The sequence below is a fragment of the Haliotis cracherodii genome, unplaced genomic scaffold (genome assembly GCF_022045235.1).
Source record: "Haliotis cracherodii isolate W230 unplaced genomic scaffold, xgHalCrac1.p SCAF_4, whole genome shotgun sequence".
Taxonomy (NCBI): Eukaryota; Metazoa; Mollusca; class Gastropoda; order Lepetellida; family Haliotidae; genus Haliotis; species Haliotis cracherodii.
Window position 1 is genome coordinate 39996726 of NW_027266297.1, and position 19119 is coordinate 40015844.

The following is a 19119-nucleotide window of genomic DNA, read 5'->3' on the forward strand; positions in this document are numbered from 1 at the left end:
GTGCCTTGCGTTGTCCTTACTTTTACAAGTATGGTAAATGTCTGTAAAAAAAAAATTAGGCTTGTAGGTCAATATCTGGTCTGTTCACCATGTTGGGCGATACGAGCTCGATAGCTTCATGGCGTATGGTTGTACCTTCATGGCGTATTCCACCTGAAGAGCTACTCCAACCTGGGTCACGTTGTGCTTGGTCTCTGGTGTACCCTCTGTTACCGTAGAACATCTCACAGTTGCTCTTTTGGTGACATGCCATGGTACTTAGCGGGACCGTCCAATGTCCGTATGCCTTCTCGTTGGAGATAATCGGTGATTACCTGTGCATTATGTTGTCTGGCATTGTCATCTTGCAGTTCAAAATGTCTGCCGATAATACCACGACAATTCGCAAAGACTCGTCAACATATCGCTGGCTTGTCAAATGTCCATCCATAACAACCACATCAGTTCGCCTGTCATGTGTGATACTGCCCCACACCACGGCACTACTGTCCATACCGATCATGGCAAAGAATTGTTCCCCGGGCATCCCGCTCGCCACTACGTCGCTGACAACATTTTCTGCCATCTGTTAATCTGAGAGGAAACCTTGTTTTCATTGGTGCACAACCCCTCCCTGGTGCTGTCTAATCCACTTAAATATATATATGGTAAATTGTTAGGTTCACACCCTTCACAGGACGCCTTGTATTCAGGCGGGCTGCATAGAGCCGCTTCAATGGTAGATTTTGACAGTTGCTATTGAACGGATATCTATATTGATAACAGGAGCAGATTTTAATCTATTGCGGAGTGCAATCAATGTAATGGGACAAGACGACCTTGTACCAGGTGTCATTGCAATCCCATCAATTTGCCGGTACTTGTCCCGCAGTCGCGAAATTTCTTATTTTGATTTTACACACGGGTAATGTACACCTTTGCTTGCCGTAAAAGGCGACTGTGCTTGTCAAAAGAGGCGACTGACGTGATCTGGTGGTCAGGACCACTGACTTGGTTGATGCATGTCATCGTATCCCAACTGCTTAGATCGATGCTGAAGATGTCAATCATTGGATTGTCTTGTCCAGACTCGATTATTTACAGACCGCCGTCATATAGCTGGAATAGTGCCGAGTGCGGCGTTAAACAACAAACAAACAATCAGTTGCTTACAACACCTGTTGTGCATGACTTATAACATACGTTCAGAAGACGCTGTCTGTATTCTCTGGCCATCAAGACCTAATTTCCTTTTGGTTTATGGGCGTCATTTTCAAGATGTAGTACACAAAAGAAGTTAAAGATCACCCAGATTATTATATTATTAATATTGTTAATTAGCCATGCCATAAACATTTTTTGAGAAGCATATATTCAAAAATACTCATATATAAACACGAGTAAACACATTCTGCATGTTCTTCCTAATTCACTAATAGGTGCAGCTACGCACCATTAAATGAGATATATATGTCTGGAATGCACATTACATGCAAGAATATTGGAACTATTTAATATTATAAAACACATTTTTAACAAAACAAAGCAGGTGACTACATATATTTATACATGTTTACGTACGTTACTGGTACCGTGGCCTTGTTTAAGCGCATTGCAGAGGGTTTTGTATAGATTTCGATTTACTTTGTACACGGTTCGTACTTTCGTTTGAAATATTCAAAATTTCCTTTTAAAACGGTATGTTCAGTTCTCTAACCCAATCTAAGTATCACATACCAATGTCAGTCGGAGAACCTATTATATTACAATACCATTAGAAAAATATATTGCAGCATACGTCATTTGAATTCATTACACGCTACAATAAATAAATAGATGGTCAGTGGGTCTGCCTGCATGCGAAAGTGGCTGCATAATATATGATATTATTGTAAAGGAGACAATTTGAGAAATGGAATTAGTCTTTGTTGTGCATTCAGTGCAGTCTTTTGTTCAGTTTCTTCTAAAGTTTCACATACAAATGACAACTGTCCCGTCGTTCGACAATCAGCAGAGAATATGTCACCATTGTATTTCATTTGAACTCATTACACTCAATACACAATATTTTGTTCAGTTTATTCAAACCTGTAACTGTACTACAATCTTCCATTAAGATTTGAAAGGTAGGTTGTTCTTTAAGAACTGAATGATTCAAAATAATTGGTTTGAAAATACCATTTTAATCAGGAACTACAGTTTTAGGGGAAGCATGGCTTCAACAAGGTTGACGTGGTAACAATGGTACAAACTTACAGGCATTTGAGAAATATGTACTGCCTGTAATTTTCGGAAATGTAGATATCAAAGGCTCTTCATAACGGTAAAGTACACAACTGGAAAGTTTAAGTCACTATCAAAGTAATGTATCGCGGGCTGCATTGTGCAGAACTATGTGATGCTAGGCGAGAATCTAATTTCATGCATAGCTTACTCCGACCAATTTCCTGAGACGTTACAGAGACAAGGTGCAGCCTTTCGTGTACATACTGTACAGTACATTGTGGAAGTGTATATTTCTAATATATAAGTGTTAAACACATGGATGCATAGCTCATATTTACAACTTTGAAAGCAATGTGGATGAACCATAAAACGAAAATGGCTGCAAAAGTTATTAAAAGTTGAATACAAACAGATAAATACAAACAGTTAAAATTATTTCAATATTATTTCGAAGGATGGTGTGGATCTCCGGTAAGTCAAATTGTAGAATGTATTTCGAGTCACATTTGTATCAATGTGATCAGTCAAAATACAGTAGCAACGAATCAAATTGATTTGTGAAAGCAGCACACAATCCTTTGTTATTTATTCGCCAATATTCCTCCAATCTGGGTACGATGACACGACCCATCGCGTTACCGTGACTGAAAACTCGGGATCTCCTTGGGGTTATAATTAATTCATGATATAGACTCACACTGAACTGAAAAGACATACCTGTCAATTCAAACTGGATACTTATATGATGAACAAATGTATTACCTACAACAGTTGATTGATAAGTTCTGATCCTCACACACAAAGACTTGCCCTAAAGACATCAAAATCAATTATTTTTCAAAAGAATCCCCTTCTACATTGATACACTTTTGTCAACGATGTTGGAGGGATTTTATCCCAGTTTCATAGCTGCTAAGATGTCACAGCAAAACAGTTTGCTCAGTTGACTCAAGTATTTTTGACATCATGTAATGTCCGCAGCTAGAGATTGCCTTCTATATGAGGCTAAGAACTTATCAATCAACCCTCATACAAGGAGACAACAACACGAATTCGGTCCAAATAAACCTTCACATACACTCCATTTAAAATGAAGTACAGTCAATCAAAGTCAGCAAAGTTACTTTCTAACAAATTCATCTGTAGTGTATATTCTACATATACAGTTGATTAAACAGAAGAGTTTGAACACACCACGTCTGTGCACAAACACAGTTTCAAGCACTTGTGACCCATAAGTCCCATAAGATATTTATCCATCTTGGCGAAATATCACTGGTGGTACGAATGAACGGTTCTCAACAGGCAAACCACAGTGACGTATTCTGCAAGAAATACAGTAAATATATCAACAACTGTAGACCTTTGCCAGGTGCTAGCAGTGCAATTGTGTCTGTGCTTCTGCCGTTTGGTGGAGCCAGGTGATAGCATTTAACAAACGTTTAGTCACTTGACACAGTGGGGACGAAGAAAACTACCCGTGAAGATCCGGGGTAGAATAGGTCTTCAGCAACCTATGTTTTGCCGTAAAGGGCGACTGTGCTTGTTGTTAGAGGAGACGAACGGGATCGGGTGGTCAGGCTCGCGGACTTGGTTGTTGCATGTCATCGATCCCAATTGCGTAGATCGGTACTCATGATATCAGTCACTGGATTGTCTGGTCCAGACTCGATTATTTACAGACCGCCGTCATATAGCTGGAATATGGCTGAGTGCGGCGTTAAACCAACCAACCAACTAACGAAGAAAACATCTTCTCCCATGGGGACACGAATTTGTTTTCCCTTTCTACACAGCTCATGGCACATATCAACAAAAATTTCAATTGACAATTAATAATGTACGATAACACCTGTACGCCGCAGTGACTAAGTTGACCGACAAAAAAGCTGACTCTTACCATCGTATGTAAATTACTTTAAACAGTCACAAATGAAGAAGAAGGTGAAATCTTTAGGTTAGACGTACCATTGTAACAGCTTGAAGCCAAAGACCTGGACTTCACAAAACTGCAGAACATCATTACTGTCAATGGCTTTCTTCCCACTAAGCCTCAGGTAACGGCCAGTCAAGGGTGAAGTACACTGTATGGCAACTGTCTTGCCATGTTCTGTGACGGCTCCATTGTACATGTAACACAGTTGTGGACTGACACTAGGGTAGACAAGAGGGTCGTCTTGATACACGTCCAGAGCGAAGTCGTGAAGTCGTTCAGCTGAAAAACCAATGTTATGTCAAATGAACACTAGAAGCTTATAGAATATGTTCCCACGATTATTTTCAAACTTTAGGCGGACCATTTGTTTTACTTCACACTTTAAATTCAGCCTATAAAATGAATGTTAAATTGTTCGATAGGCATTAGTTAGAAGGTGACGGATGACAAGGTAGACACAATTTTATGGATAACAACTTCTTTAATACTGTAAAAAGTGACGTTTCGGTATGGATCCTTATACCGTTGTCAAGCAAGAGTGAAAGAGGGACATTAGTACAGAATATATATAGTAGGTGGAGGATTAACAGTAGAGGATTAACAGTAACAACAATTGCATACATGAGTGGGATTACATGGGTAGGTGTTGACAACAAAGGGATAATACTGTCACAACACAATTGACAGACAAATAAAAAACATGTTACAACTTCAATAAAAGGTGAATAGTATTTATGAATATATGTTATATATTAGGTGTAAAACAAATATCGTGTCAAATGAACTGTTTATCTCACGACAACAGTCTTCTCTACTGGTGACACGGACTCCCACAACGACGTATCTGTCCAGAAGGTCAACCTGCCACCAGGGTGAGAAATCACCATTGTCAACAGCAAAACAAGATCGAGATGACCATGTCGCTGTAACATCACCGTCTACTGCAACACTAGGTTGGAACATGTCACGATGCCACACTGAACTTGCATTTGCTGGCTTATCTTTAGCAATATTAGGTAGAAGTTCCTCCACTAAAAGAAAAGTAACCCAGTTCTAATAACGTTGACATTTAATGGTTGGTAACATGTTTAGGAACGACATGGTTATGTGACATATGTTGAAAACATAAAACTATTAGGCTTAAAAGTGTTGTAGTATCAAACAGAACTGAGATTATGTTGGCTTATTTGTAAGTAAAGAAACCAAACTAGATAACATGGGGCAGATTTCTATTTTAAGGAGCGGTAACAGACTACGGGAAGCATGAAAAGGTATGACTTCAACTTCAGCCAAAACCACAATTACTGTTTAAGTAAAACATTGTGCGGTCAGTAACTACATGCACATTGCTTTAGCGGCGTGTCTATCATGTCTTTATGTGTCGGCGCATTCAGATTTTCACTAAAACTTTATTATGAATCATAACCCTATTTGTCACATGGAACAATGTTGGATAATATGGTTTTAGGTGTCTAGTTTCAGCCGAAGCAGATTACTGTTCTTATGTAATATGTACTCATCGTTATTTAACGTACATACCGCACTGCACGATGCCATTTCTCATAGTACTGCATCTCTGCGTGTATCCACATAGGACGTTATGACAAGGACCAAGTGCTGTCTGTGGCATAGAATAAAATATGACAAGTATAAGAATTATGCAGTCATATATGAAAATGTGACAATATGCCAGCTATAACGTCTAGTCATCTATATTTTTACACAAATATATTTCTGATATTTCTGAACCACAAAATGATTTTATCGTTATGATCATATCCATCAATATACCTATTATACCAGCATAGGTTTTTTTATTAAAAGTCTTTGAACAAAGTTAGTGCTATTAATTTCTTTATTCTGGCACATTATTTAAGTTACTCCCCAACAACTAAAACAGAGAAGCAGAACAAACTGACGACACTTCGTCATTGGAAAACATCTGCTTGTTTACCACCAGTTGAGCTAATATCATATCACCATTTAGACACAACATCGTAAGGAAGAAGTAGTTCCAGTGTAATCTTACCTTGTTCCAGCTCATAATTGAACTGTAAATGAAATCCTCTTCCCCCCCACCTTCCAGATATTGGAGGTCGTCAAATACATTTAGATGGCACGCTCTCCGGCCAATCCCAAAATTGAAGGACTTGCATATTCCATATGAAACACATTCAGCGGCACAGGAGAACAGAGATGATTTCTCGATAATCTTAAACGTTGATCCCACTAGGTGTTTTCTATAATGAAGATCCGGCATACATGTATTTGTTACTGGTACCATACTCGAAAGTATCTGACAACAAATGTATATTATTTCCAATTGCCTAAAGTGATGAAAGAACATGATTTCAATATAAACACGGTGACAGTGGTTGTCCAAAATGTGATGAAGGAATTAACATGAAAATATTCAACAACGCTGCACTTATGGTTCACCTCTGGCACTGCGTATACACAGGAATCATCAATGAAAATATATATAATGAGAATATATTGCATATAGATTAGACTATATCCAACACTTGAAAAACAATCTTCATGAAATATACATCAAAGCTTCGACACAATGCATAAAGAAAGGTTCGCTGAGTCTTTAACTGGAGACGTCAATGGGTTGTTGTTTTTCCAAATCATTGCATCGGTATTGTTTAGAGTCCACTTGATAGTTAGTTATTGATAATCAATACTTTGAATGTTAACTCAAAACTCCTTGTGGCTTCAATAACATTTAATCCACACCATTCAACATGACAGTACACAGCCATGTGCGCTTGTCTCGTCCGCGAGGGAGACACACAGACAGACTCCCTACGTCACATACAAAGTTAGTTTCCACAACTTGTGATATCGTTAGTTGCGTATCTGAGGGATATTGACAAATTCCCCTTTTCTTTTAAAATGACGAGCAAGCGCACTAATTAAAATATGGTTATTTACACTGACATTGATTTAAAAATACTAAAATAAAGTCCACATTTTTTTTTCTTTTCCTTTTGTTGTTATTGTCACAAACATGATCAAAAATACAACTTTCACTAAATGTTCCATATTCACAAGTCTATGTTGTTGTGATCATGAGTTGTCCACTCTTGATGGTTTCAAGAAGCTTCATGTAAGGTGCGCCTTTCTTTGTTAGGCAATCTGACAACTGGTCACAGGATTGAACCCATACTACCTTAGAGATCTCACCTCTCTGTAGCATCTGTTTGATGCCTGCTATATCTATCCGGAGACGCTTCTCACTGACGGTCTTGGTGGAGTGCACATTTTCATAAAGTGACTTATTGTCAATATAACAGTCTATTGGCACAACATTTTTCTTAGATCCATTGTGCAGGATTTCACTCAAGAGATGGCCTAAATAACAAACAGAATCCAGACCATCCACCATGGCCAGGGCCTCGGCAGCAAGAGTACTCCTTACTACTCTTCGTATCTTTGTGGCTTTCCATGCAAGAGGACAGCATTTTCTGTCTTTTCCAATCAGAAAAATGATATATCCACCTGCACTGGACACTCCATCACTAAGATTTCCATATGAGGCATCACTGAAAACGCCAAGTCTCAGATCACATGGCATACCCATGTTTTGGAAACGTATCTTGCAGTCATTAGACTTCAACTTTTTTACAATTTTGTTGGCTTTTATCAGGTCTTCTACTGTTGGTTCTTTGATGCTTGTGCTCAGCTCCAGGGAATCAAACATGATGTCAGGCCTGGTTTGGTTAGCGATCCAACTGATCTGGCCAATAATGCTTCGCATCTGTGTAATTTCCTTATCTGTCAGATGAGCACTTTTCTGAGAGGCTCGTGCTGTGCTTATAGGAATCTTTGTCAGATTCTCTACATAGGATAGCTGGTCCATGATAATGGTTCCTTCCTGTTGGTGAATCTCAAGTCCGATGTATCTAAATATTCCATGTGCTTGTTTGCTAATTTGAAACATCTGTCTCATTTCGTCAATCACTCTCTTCTCGAAGTATTCTGTTCCTGCCCAGATAAAGTCATCCACATGCATAAGAAATAGACCAGAAAGCTTGTCATTGTCATACCAGTAGAATAAGGCAAGGTCAATTTCTGATTATCTGCAATTCAGTTTCTTTAATTCTTCACAAACTCTAAAATACCAAGTTCTTGAAGCATCACACAGGCCATAAACACACTTTTCTAGTTTCCATAAGCACCCATCACCATCAGATTCTCTTGGAGGCTTCAGGAAGATTTCTCTGTCAATCTTTTTTCCTTGTAGGAAAGCAGCTTTAATGTCTATTGTTTTACACTGCCATGACATTAAGCATGCCATAGCCAAAACTGCCCTAAGTGTGTCTTTCCCAGCTGTTGGCGAATCACTCTGAATGTTTTGTTCTTCTTCAAACCCACGAGCTACCAGTCTTGCTTTCACTACTTTCTTGTTTCCATCCATCTTTTCTGTCACCACCCATCTAGTTGATATTGCTGACTGCCCTTGATCAGGTACTTCTTTATACACTTTGAATTGTTTCCAGTTTTCAAGCTCCAATGCCTTGGCGCGTGTGACATACTGATCATCATGTCGGGAGGATGCAATATTAACTTCTTCAATGTTGCTATCAGTTTCTGTTTCAAACTCCTGAACCTTTTGCCACTGACTGACATCTTTTTCAAAATTCACTGATTTCATATCTGATTCACCTCTTTCACAGACATTAAACCGCCCACGGTATTTTCCAGTTGCTTTTCCTCCTCTACTAATGACTTCCGCTTCCCTCCACATATGGTCTTCCTTGAGAAGATATTTCACCTTGTCTTTAGGCTTTGGTAGATTTGTTAAACCGTCACCTGTGTGATTTTCAACTACCTCAGGTGGGCTATTTCTCCTTGATGGACTCTGTTCATCCTCTGATAGCATGTCACTTTCCACCATCGCAGAACTAGTCCGACTACTCTTAGTCTTTTCAGTTTGAAGTGGCAATGCATCTGCAGAACTGCTGGTCTCTTTGTCAACACTGTCTTGGCTATCGGACTGTTCAAATTCTTGACCAATTTTTAACAGACGACATGTGGGGACTCTAACATAGGTACTTCCATGACGAATAAACACAGTTTTCCCATCTTGACCCAGCACCTTCCCGGGACCTTTCCATTGCTTTTCCTTCATGAAGTAAACTTTATCACCAGTTTGATAGACCGACTCTGATGGCCTGATGTTATGTCGTAAGGCCCGTCTGATTCTTTCAGATGATTCAGCTTCAATGAAGGCTTTCCTTGCAGCATGTAGTGAGTTTAGGTGTTTTGCAAACATTTCACTTACAGTGGTACCTTCCAATGCAGGTGGTCTATCAACAAGAGTCGATGGCAGGTTTGGGTTAGCTCCAAATACAAGCTGGTAAGGACTCCATCCATGCACCATCTGTAATGAGTTCTTCGCATTAATCGCCCACACCAGTGCAGTTTCTAGATCAAGTCGTGGGTTGTCAGTCATAAGTTTTGAGACACAGTCATCAACCACAGCATGGTTTCTTTCACAGAGCCCATTTTGCCAAGGGCTAAAGCTAGCTGTATTCATTACTTCCACATTCAGGTTTTCCGCCATGTCCCTATATTCTTCATTAGCGAATTCTCCACCATTGTCAGCTAGAAATTTCCTGGGTGTGCCTAGTCCACTCCCGACCCATAATTTCAAAATTTGATCAATGACGACCTCTGGGGTTTTCTTCCTTATGACAGCAGCCAGACTAAATCTTGTGGCCATGTCTATGAGATGAAGGAAGTAGACACCGGTCTTCCAAAACTTCAGATCCATTGCCACCACTTCGTTAAACTTTGTCGCAAGAGGGAGAGAAACAACTGGTCGAGCTGGTGTCTTCTTGAATTTGAGACAAACATCACATTCCTGAGCTACCTCATCAACTAGTGCCTGATTAGTATCGTCCTTGATCCCAGCATCCTCCAGCAGCATCAAGAGTCGTCTACTTGATGGATGCGCAAACTGTCTATGCAATTTCAAAATCTTTTTTTTTTCTCTTGCCTTGACTGCATACTTTGGGAATAAAGGACCTCGAAGGTTTGATTCACGTGCATTGTAGAATGTAATATCGGGATACAATAGTGCCCTGACGACGTACATTGCAGGTTGATTTCCTTTCCAAAAATCGAGGCTCTGTCATTTTCTAAATCCAGTACAACTTTGGCCGCTTTCATGGCTGGTTTTCCAAGTAGAAGAGGAATATCACTTTGTACCACATCAGTAGTGATTGTACAGTTGACACCTGCTATCTCACATGGGAAAGTTACTTTTGCAATAGATTTGAGGAGTCTTCCTCCCCCAAACTTGAAGATAGAGTCACTTTTGGTTCTATTTACTTGTCTCACTTTGTCATCCTCAAGTGTGTCTATATAGCAGTTCATCCAAGCTTCACCTGCAACTGTAGAACTGCATGCACTGTCCAAGACTGCAGAGTTTAAAGATTCATTAACAAGAACCTGTAATTCCTCACCCTTATTACCAGTAAACAACACAAATTCTTCTTGTTTGTCTTGAAACTTTCTCTTTTCCATATTTTCATATGAGTCCGGGCAGTCCTTGATAAAGTGATAAACTGACTCACAAACCTTGCATCGAAGAGGACGTCCATCATGTCCAATTGGATTCTGTACTCGCTGGCTGACACAACATCGTAAGGAAGAAGTAGTTCCAGTGTAATCTTACCTTGTTCCAGCTCATAATTGAACTGTAAATGAAATCCTCTTCCCCCCCACCTTCCAGATATTGGAGGTCGTCAAATACATTTAGATGGCACGCTCTCCGGCCAATCCCAAAATTGAAGGACCTGCATATTCCATATGAAACACATTCAGCGGCACAGGAGAACAGAGATGATTTCTCGATAATCTTAAACGTTGATCCCACTAGGTGTTTTCTATAATGAAGATCCGGCATACATGTATTTGTTACTGGTACCATACTCGAAAGTATCTGACAACAAATGTATATTATTTCCAATTGCCTAAAGTGATGAAAGAACATGATTTCAATATAAACACGGTGACAGTGGTTGTCCAAAATGTGATGAAGGAATTAACATGAAAATATTCAACAACGCTGCACTTATGGTTCACCTCTGGCACTGCGTATACACAGGAATCATCAATGAAAATATATATAATGAGAATATATTGCATATAGATTAGACTATATCCAACACTTGAAAAACAATCTTCATGAAATATACATCAAAGCTTCGACACAATGCATAAAGAAAGGTTTGCTGAGTCTTTAACTGGAGACGTCAATGGGTTGTTGTTTTTCCAAATCATTGCATCGGTATTGTTTAGAGTCCACTTGATAGTTAGTTATTGATAATCAATACTTTGAATGTTAACTCAAAACTCCTTGTGGCTTCAATAACATTTAATCCACACCATTCAACATGACAGTACACAGCCATGTGCGCTTGTCTTGTCCGCGAGGGAGACACACAGACAGACTCCCTACGTCACATACAAAGTTAGTTTCCACAACTTGTGATATCGTTAGTTGCGTATCTGAGGGATATTGACAAATTCCCCTTTTCTTTTAAAATGACGAGCAAGCGCACTAATTAAAATATGGTTATTTACACTGACATTGATTTAAAAATACTAAAATAAAGTCCACATTTTTTTTCTTTTCCTTTTGTTGTTATTGTCACAAACATGATCAAAAATACAACTTTCACTAAATGTTCCATATTCACAAGTCTATGTTGTTGTGATCATGAGTTGTCCACTCTTGATGGTTTCAAGAAGCTTCATGTAAGGTGCGCCTTTCTTTGTTAGGCAATCTGACAACTGGTCACAGGATTGAACCCATACTACCTTAGAGATCTCACCTCTCTGTAGCATCTGTTTGATGCCTGCTATATCTATCCGGAGACGCTTCTCACTGACGGTCTTGGTGGAGTGCACATTTTCATAAAGTGACTTATTGTCAATATAACAGTCTATTGGCACAACATTTTTCTTAGATCCATTGTGCAGGATTTCACTCAAGAGATGGCCTAAATAACAAACAGAATCCAGACCATCCACCATGGCCAGGGCCTCGGCAGCAAGAGTACTCCTTACTACTCTTCGTATCTTTGTGGCTTTCCATGCAAGAGGACAGCATTTTCTGTCTTTTCCAATCAGAAAAATGATATATCCACCTGCACTGGACACTCCATCACTAAGATTTCCATATGAGGCATCACTGAAAACGCCAAGTCTCAGATCACATGGCATACCCATGTTTTGGAAACGTATCTTGCAGTCATCAGACTTCAACTTTTTTACAATTTTGTTGGCTTTTATCAGGTCTTCTACTGTTGGTTCTTTGATGCTTGTGCTCAGCTCCAGGGAATCAAACATGATGTCAGGCCTGGTTTGGTTAGCGATCCAACTGATCTGGCCAATAATGCTTCGCATCTGTGTAATTTCCTTATCTGTCAGATGAGCACTTTTCTGAGAGGCTCGTGCTGTGCTTATAGGAATCTTTGTCAGATTCTCTACATAGGATAGCTGGTCCATGATAATGGTTCCTTCCTGTTGGTGAATCTCAAGTCCGATGTATCTAAATATTCCATGTGCTTGTTTGCTAATTTGAAACATCTGTCTCATTTCGTCAATCACTCTCTTCTCGAAGTATTCTGTTCCTGCCCAGATAAAGTCATCCACATGCATAAGAAATAGACCAGAAAGCTTGTCATTGTCATACCAGTAGAATAAGGCAAGGTCAATTTCTGATTATCTGCAATTCAGTTTCTTTAATTCTTCACAAACTCTAAAATACCAAGTTCTTGAAGCATCACACAGGCCATAAACACACTTTTCTAGTTTCCATAAGCACCCATCACCATCAGATTCTCTTGGAGGCTTCAGGAAGATTTCTCTGTCAATCTTTTTTCCTTGTAGGAAAGCAGCTTTAATGTCTATTGTTTTACACTGCCATGACATTAAGCATGCCATAGCCAAAACTGCCCTAAGTGTGTCTTTCCCAGCTGTTGGCGAATCACTCTGAATGTTTTGTTCTTCTTCAAACCCACGAGCTACCAGTCTTGCTTTCACTACTTTCTTGTTTCCATCCATCTTTTCTGTCACCACCCATCTAGTTGATATTGCTGACTGCCCTTGATCAGGTACTTCTTTATACACTTTGAATTGTTTCCAGTTTTCAAGCTCCAATGCCGCTTGACATACTGATCATCATGTCGGGAGGATGCAATATTAACTTCTTCAATGTTGCTATCAGTTTCTGTTTCAAACTCCTGAACCTTTTGCCACTGACTGACATCTTTTTCAAAATTCACTGATTTCATATCTGATTCACCTCTTTCACAGACATTAAACCGCCCACGGTATTTTCCAGTTGCTTTTCCTCCTCTACTAATGACTTCCGCTTCCCTCCACATATGGTCTTCCTTGAGAAGATATTTCACCTTGTCTTTAGGCTTTGGTAGATTTGTTAAACCGTCACCTGTGTGATTTTCAACTACCTCAGGTGGGCTATTTCTCCTTGATGGACTCTGTTCATCCTCTGATAGCATGTCACTTTCCACCATCGCAGAACTAGTCCGACTACTCTTAGTCTTTTCAGTTTGAAGTGGCAATGCATCTGCAGAACTGCTGGTCTCTTTGTCAACACTGTCTTGGCTATCGGACTGTTCAAATTCTTGACCAATTTTTAACAGACGACATGTGGGGACTCTAACATAGGTACTTCCATGACGAATAAACACAGTTTTCCCATCTTGACCCAGCACCTTCCCGGGACCTTTCCATTGCTTTTCCTTCATGAAGTAAACTTTATCACCAGTTTGATAGACCGACTCTGATGGCCTGATGTTATGTCGTAAGGCCCGTCTGATTCTTTCAGATGATTCAGCTTCAATGAAGGCTTTCCTTGCAGCATGTAGTGAGTTTAGGTGTTTTGCAAACATTTCACTTACAGTGGTACCTTCCAATGCAGGTGGTCTATCAACAAGAGTCGATGGCAGGTTTGGGTTAGCTCCAAATACAAGCTGGTAAGGACTCCATCCATGCACCATCTGTAATGAGTTCTTCGCATTAATCGCCCACACCAGTGCAGTTTCTAGATCAAGTCGTGGGTTGTCAGTCATAAGTTTTGAGACACAGTCATCAACCACAGCATGGTTTCTTTCACAGAGCCCATTTTGCCAAGGGCTAAAGCTAGCTGTATTCATTACTTCCACATTCAGGTTTTCCGCCATGTCCCTATATTCTTCATTAGCGAATTCTCCACCATTGTCAGCTAGAAATTTCCTGGGTGTGCCTAGTCCACTCCCGACCCATAATTTCAAAATTTGATCAATGACGACCTCTGGGGTTTTCTTCCTTATGACAGCAGCCAGACTAAATCTTGTGGCCATGTCTATGAGATGAAGGAAGTAGACACCGGTCTTCCAAAACTTCAGATCCATTGCCACCACTTCGTTAAACTTTGTCGCAAGAGGGAGAGAAACAACTGGTCGAGCTGGTGTCTTCTTGAATTTGAGACAAACATCACATTCCTGAGCTACCTCATCAACTAGTGCCTGATTAGTATCGTCCTTGATCCCAGCATCCTCCAGCAGCATCAAGAGTCGTCTACTTGATGGATGCGCAAACTGTCTATGCAATTTCAAAATCTTTTTTTTTTTCTCTTGCCTTGACTGCATACTTTGGGAATAAAGGACCTCGAAGGTTTGATTCACGTGCATTGTAGAATGTAATATCGGGATACAATAGTGCCCTGACGACGTACATTGCAGGTTGATTTCCTTTCCAAAAATCGAGGCTCTGTCATTTTCTAAATCCAGTACAACTTTGGCCGCTTTCATGGCTGGTTTTCCAAGTAGAAGAGGAATATCACTTTGTACCACATCAGTAGTGATTGTACAGTTGACACCTGCTATCTCACATGGGAAAGTTACTTTTGCAATAGATTTGAGGAGTCTTCCTCCCCCAAACTTGAAGATAGAGTCACTTTTGGTTCTATTTACTTGTCTCACTTTGTCATCCTCAAGTGTGTCTATATAGCAGTTCATCCAAGCTTCACCTGCAACTGTAGAACTGCATGCACTGTCCAAGACTGCAGAGTTTAAAGATTCATTAACAAGAACCTGTAATTCCTCACCCTTATTACCAGTAAACAACACAAATTCTTCTTGTTTGTCTTGAAACTTTCTCTTTTCCATATTTTCATATGAGTCCGGGCAGTCCTTGATAAAGTGATAAACTGACTCACAAACCTTGCATCGAAGAGGACGTCCATCATGTCCAATTGGATTCTGTACTCGCTGGTTGTCATATGGTTCACTTCGGAATCTGCGTCCGTGATTGTTTCTTGCCTGTGATCTGCTGGAATGGTTGTTGTTTCCTCTGCCAAAAAAACCATATCCACGTCTACCTCTTCTACTTCGAGTAAAGTAGGCAGTTTCCTCTTCCTCAACATTGGTTGTGTTGGTTGCGACATAAGTTGGTTCTGTCTTTATCTTAATTGCACCACTAACCTCAGATGGCGGCATCGCTTGCTTGCCAAAGAATTTCTTTAAGGACATGGCTGTTTGTTTAAACAATGTTGTATGATTTTCATAGTTGACACCAGTGAGAACAAATTGTCTGTCCTTATATTCAAGGCAAGCGTTTTCAAGTAACTTGAAAGCAAGCACTGATTCTGGAAGGCTCATGTTAAATTTTTTTGTTTTAATGTATAGCTTTTCAAATTCAGTGACATATAAGTCCATAGACTGATCTCTTGATCTTTTGTACCTGTCAAACTCTGTGTACACATCATATGCTTCTGAAAGTTCATCTTTCTTGTAAATATCATCCATAAAAGATATCAGTGTATTGACACCTTCCTTTTTGTTCAACATTCCAACACCCAGTTCATTGAATACCTTGTCACGTATCGAAATGACACCTTCATTCTCCGGTAATGATAGCGCTATAGCTGGCCCTTGTTTATCTTCAGGCAAGTCTGTCACTGTCTGCCACACTCTGACTTCTTACATCAAAGCTTCGACACAATGCATAAAGAAAGGTTTGCTGAGTCTTTAACTGGAGACGTCAATGGGTTGTTGTTTTTCCAAATCATTGCATCGGTATTGTTTAGAGTCCACTTGATAGTTAGTTATTGATAATCAATACTTTGAATGGTCTGCTTTTTCGTTGCCAAAAATACCTTCATGGGCAGGGATCCAAAGAAATTGTATGTTTTTCCCGATTTAGTTAGGTCGCTTGTCCTTTTAAGTAGTTTGTTGATTAATTTTGGGCGGTTTTTAATGTTTTTATTTTGGAGTGCCTGGAGGCCACTGGGGGAGTCTGTTAGGATGAGGATGTTTTGATGGTTTTTAGTTTGTTGGCCATGGAGGGCTGTGGCCATGCCCATAAGTTCGGCTGTAAATATGGATTGGTTGTTTGGGAGTCAGTATGATTTGGTTTGTTTGTTCGGTTGTGAGGCGTGTACTCCGAAACCTGTGTGTTTGGACATCGGAGCTGAAATTCCGTCTGTGTAGATGTGGTACCAATTTGGCCAAGTCTCGTCTATGTATGCGAGTGGGGTGGTTTTGGCTATGTTGGGATCTGTTTGCGTGTTTAGTATCTTGGATAGTGATGTATCTATCTTTGGTATTTGGAGTTTAGGGGTGAAGGCGTTTGAGGGTTTGGTGTTTTGTTTATGATTATTGAGTTTGTGCTCTTTTAGATAATGAGTAATTCTTTGTGAGATTGGGGTGAGGAGGGGGTATTTTTTTCTAATGCTTGGCTTTTAGGGCTGATGTTGCTTTTTAGGGTGTTTTCGATTGGAGGGTTTTATTGGGATGCTGCCCAGAAGTTTAGGGTAAGTTGCTCCCTACGTAATTCAAGTGGGGTTTCTCCTGTTAGAGTCTGGAGTGATGTGAGAGAGATACCTTGTTGAGTTCGGGTGATGATGAGTTTAAGGGCCTGATATTGGATGGAGTTTAGTTATTTAATAAGTGAACTGTTTGGGGTGTTGTAAATGGCGCAGCCGTAGTCTTTTTTTGATCGAATTAGCGATATATATAGTGATAGCAGAGTTGGTTTAGCGGCTCCCCAGTTGGAGCCCGTGAGACATCTCAGAGTATTTAGGTGTTTACTGCACTTAGTTACGAGTTCTTTGATGTGAGCATCCCAGGTGAGATGCCCATCAAAGATTAATCCTAGGAATTTGATTTGCTTTTGAAATTTGATTGGGTTGTTGTTTAGGTGGAGTTAAGGGAAGGCAGGTTTCATATTTTTATGTTTAAAAGTTTTTTTCCGGGTTTAGAGGGAAGCCCCATTTGTCAGACCATAGTTGGACTTTATTTAGGGATTTTGTAGTAAGTCTTGGGTGATTTTTATACTTTTGGTGCGGGTCGAAAGGGCTCCGTCATCCGCGAATTTAGATGTGTTAACTTTGGGGGATAGGCCCTCGAATTGATCATTTGTCATTATATTGAAGAGTGTGGGGCTGAGGATACTGCCCTGGGGAGTGCCATTTTCTAGGGGACATTGGTCCGATAGCGTTTGGTCTATATACCCACGGTTATTTTACGATTGGTTAGGAAGCCCTGGATGTAATTAATTATTTGACCTTTGAGTCCTATTTTTTGTAATTTTTGTATTAGCCCGTTGTGCCATACCATGTCGAATGCTTTGGAGAAGTCTAAAAAGATGCCTGTTGTATATTGTTTGTTGAGTCGGCCTGTTTTATTGTCCTGCTCAAATCGGGCGAGGTTATCTAAGGTTGAGCGGCCAGGAGTGATCTGGGTTTATTATGCCATTTTGAGTTAGGTAATGGAATTTTGGTTCCTGATTTTGTTTTGGGATTTGTACGTTTGTATCTCCTATAGTGATATTAGTGGGGAAGTGATCACTACATAGTGGGACATCGTGTACTTCCCATTGAGTACTTTGAGCTATTTTTTTTTTTTACATTTTTTGGTTTATTTTATCGTATCTCGTGGGTTCGTTGTTATTTAGAAGTACTAAGTCGTTTTTTTTCTATCCATTCGGAAATTAGTTTGCCATGATTGTCTATTTTGACATCTATGCTCCAGGTAGGGTGGTGGACTTTGAAGTCTCCTAGAAATATCGTGGATTTGTTGCTTATTTGGAGTAGCTTATTTAGATCCTCAGGTTCGACTTTTTGTCCTACCCAGTGGTATATATTTATGATGTTTATCTTTTTCTTGTTTATTGTGATTTGAATGCAGTTAGCTTCTAGGTTTGGCGTGTTAATCTTGATTTCATCGTAATTTATATATTCCCTGATATATATTATTAGGCTTCCTGTGGCCCTACCTGTTTTGGTTTGGGCTCGGTCTGTTCTGAGTTGAAGTGTGGTAGTGTGAATTTGGATTTTTTGGAGAATTTAGTTTCCTGGATGCAAGCAATATGTGGGCCTTTATCTTGCTTAAATTTAGTTTTTAGTTCATGGCCGTGGGAGGTTAGTCCGTTGGTGTTCCACTGAAAAATATTTAGACCTTCCATTATTGAGGGCTTTGTGGTTGGTGGTTTAGTTTTAGGTTTTGGGGTTTAGTTTGTTGGGGTTGCTCTTAGGCTAAGGCTGAAGGCTTCGTATGTGTGTGTGGTTAGTAACCGTCTGAGGGACCGTCCATTTTATATTCTGGGGAGGTGTCTCTCGGGTATGCAGAAGAGATGACGTGACTGGATGAGTTTTCTTTAAATTTTCAGAACTTGCAGTTCTATATTTGAAAAAGGCTGGATCCCTGGGTCACTTGTAAATTAAATTTCATAGTGGTGTCATTAATCTGATGGTTGAAATTCTCCGTGACGTGACTTAGCTATACCAGGATCCGCTTATCAAGGGTTCGAATCGGAGATTAGCCCCAATTAACACCCGTTCCGTCAGCATTACACCGTGGGATTCAAGGTCATTTTTGAGACACACGTCTGCAACATGCTATTAAAACTATTCGACTGTATATCGTGAAAATGACATATATGGCTTCAGC

The 19119-nt window shown here is 39.9% G+C and overlaps 2 protein-coding genes across 2 annotated transcripts; both read right to left on the minus strand.

Moving 5' to 3' along the window:
- Positions 1-3405: 3405 nt before the first annotated feature.
- On the minus strand, positions 3406-6488 carry LOC139480361 (uncharacterized). Its single transcript, XM_071263423.1, has 5 exons — positions 6171-6488; positions 5681-5762; positions 4939-5172; positions 4174-4420; positions 3406-3530 (listed from the first exon to the last, which is right to left on the minus strand). Coding segments are annotated over exons 1-5 (882 nt in total). The 3' UTR covers positions 3406-3529.
- A 6748-nt stretch (positions 6489-13236) lies between these two features.
- Positions 13237-15666, minus strand: LOC139479413 (uncharacterized). The gene has a single exon (XM_071262266.1). It carries the CDS (start codon positions 15664-15666, stop codon positions 13237-13239), a length of 2430 nt encoding a protein of 809 aa, XP_071118367.1.
- Between the last annotated feature and the right edge of the window lie 3453 nt (positions 15667-19119).

Excerpts from the sequence above, each read along its gene's own strand:
- LOC139480361 (XM_071263423.1), bottom strand. The coding sequence starts at position 6,488 with ATGTTCTTTCATCACTTTAGGCAATTGGAAATAATATACATTTGTTGT. Across the intron at positions 5,763-6,170 it reads CAATTATGAGCTGGAACAAG|ACAGCACTTGGTCCTTGTCA; the intron begins GTAAGATTACAC and ends TCTATGCCACAG. Across the intron at positions 5,173-5,680 it reads AAATGGCATCGTGCAGTGCG|TGGAGGAACTTCTACCTAAT; the intron begins GTATGTACGTTA and ends CTTTTCTTTTAG.
- LOC139479413 (XM_071262266.1), bottom strand. The coding sequence starts at position 15,666 with ATGCCGCCATCTGAGGTTAGTGGTGCAATTAAGATAAAGACAGAACCA.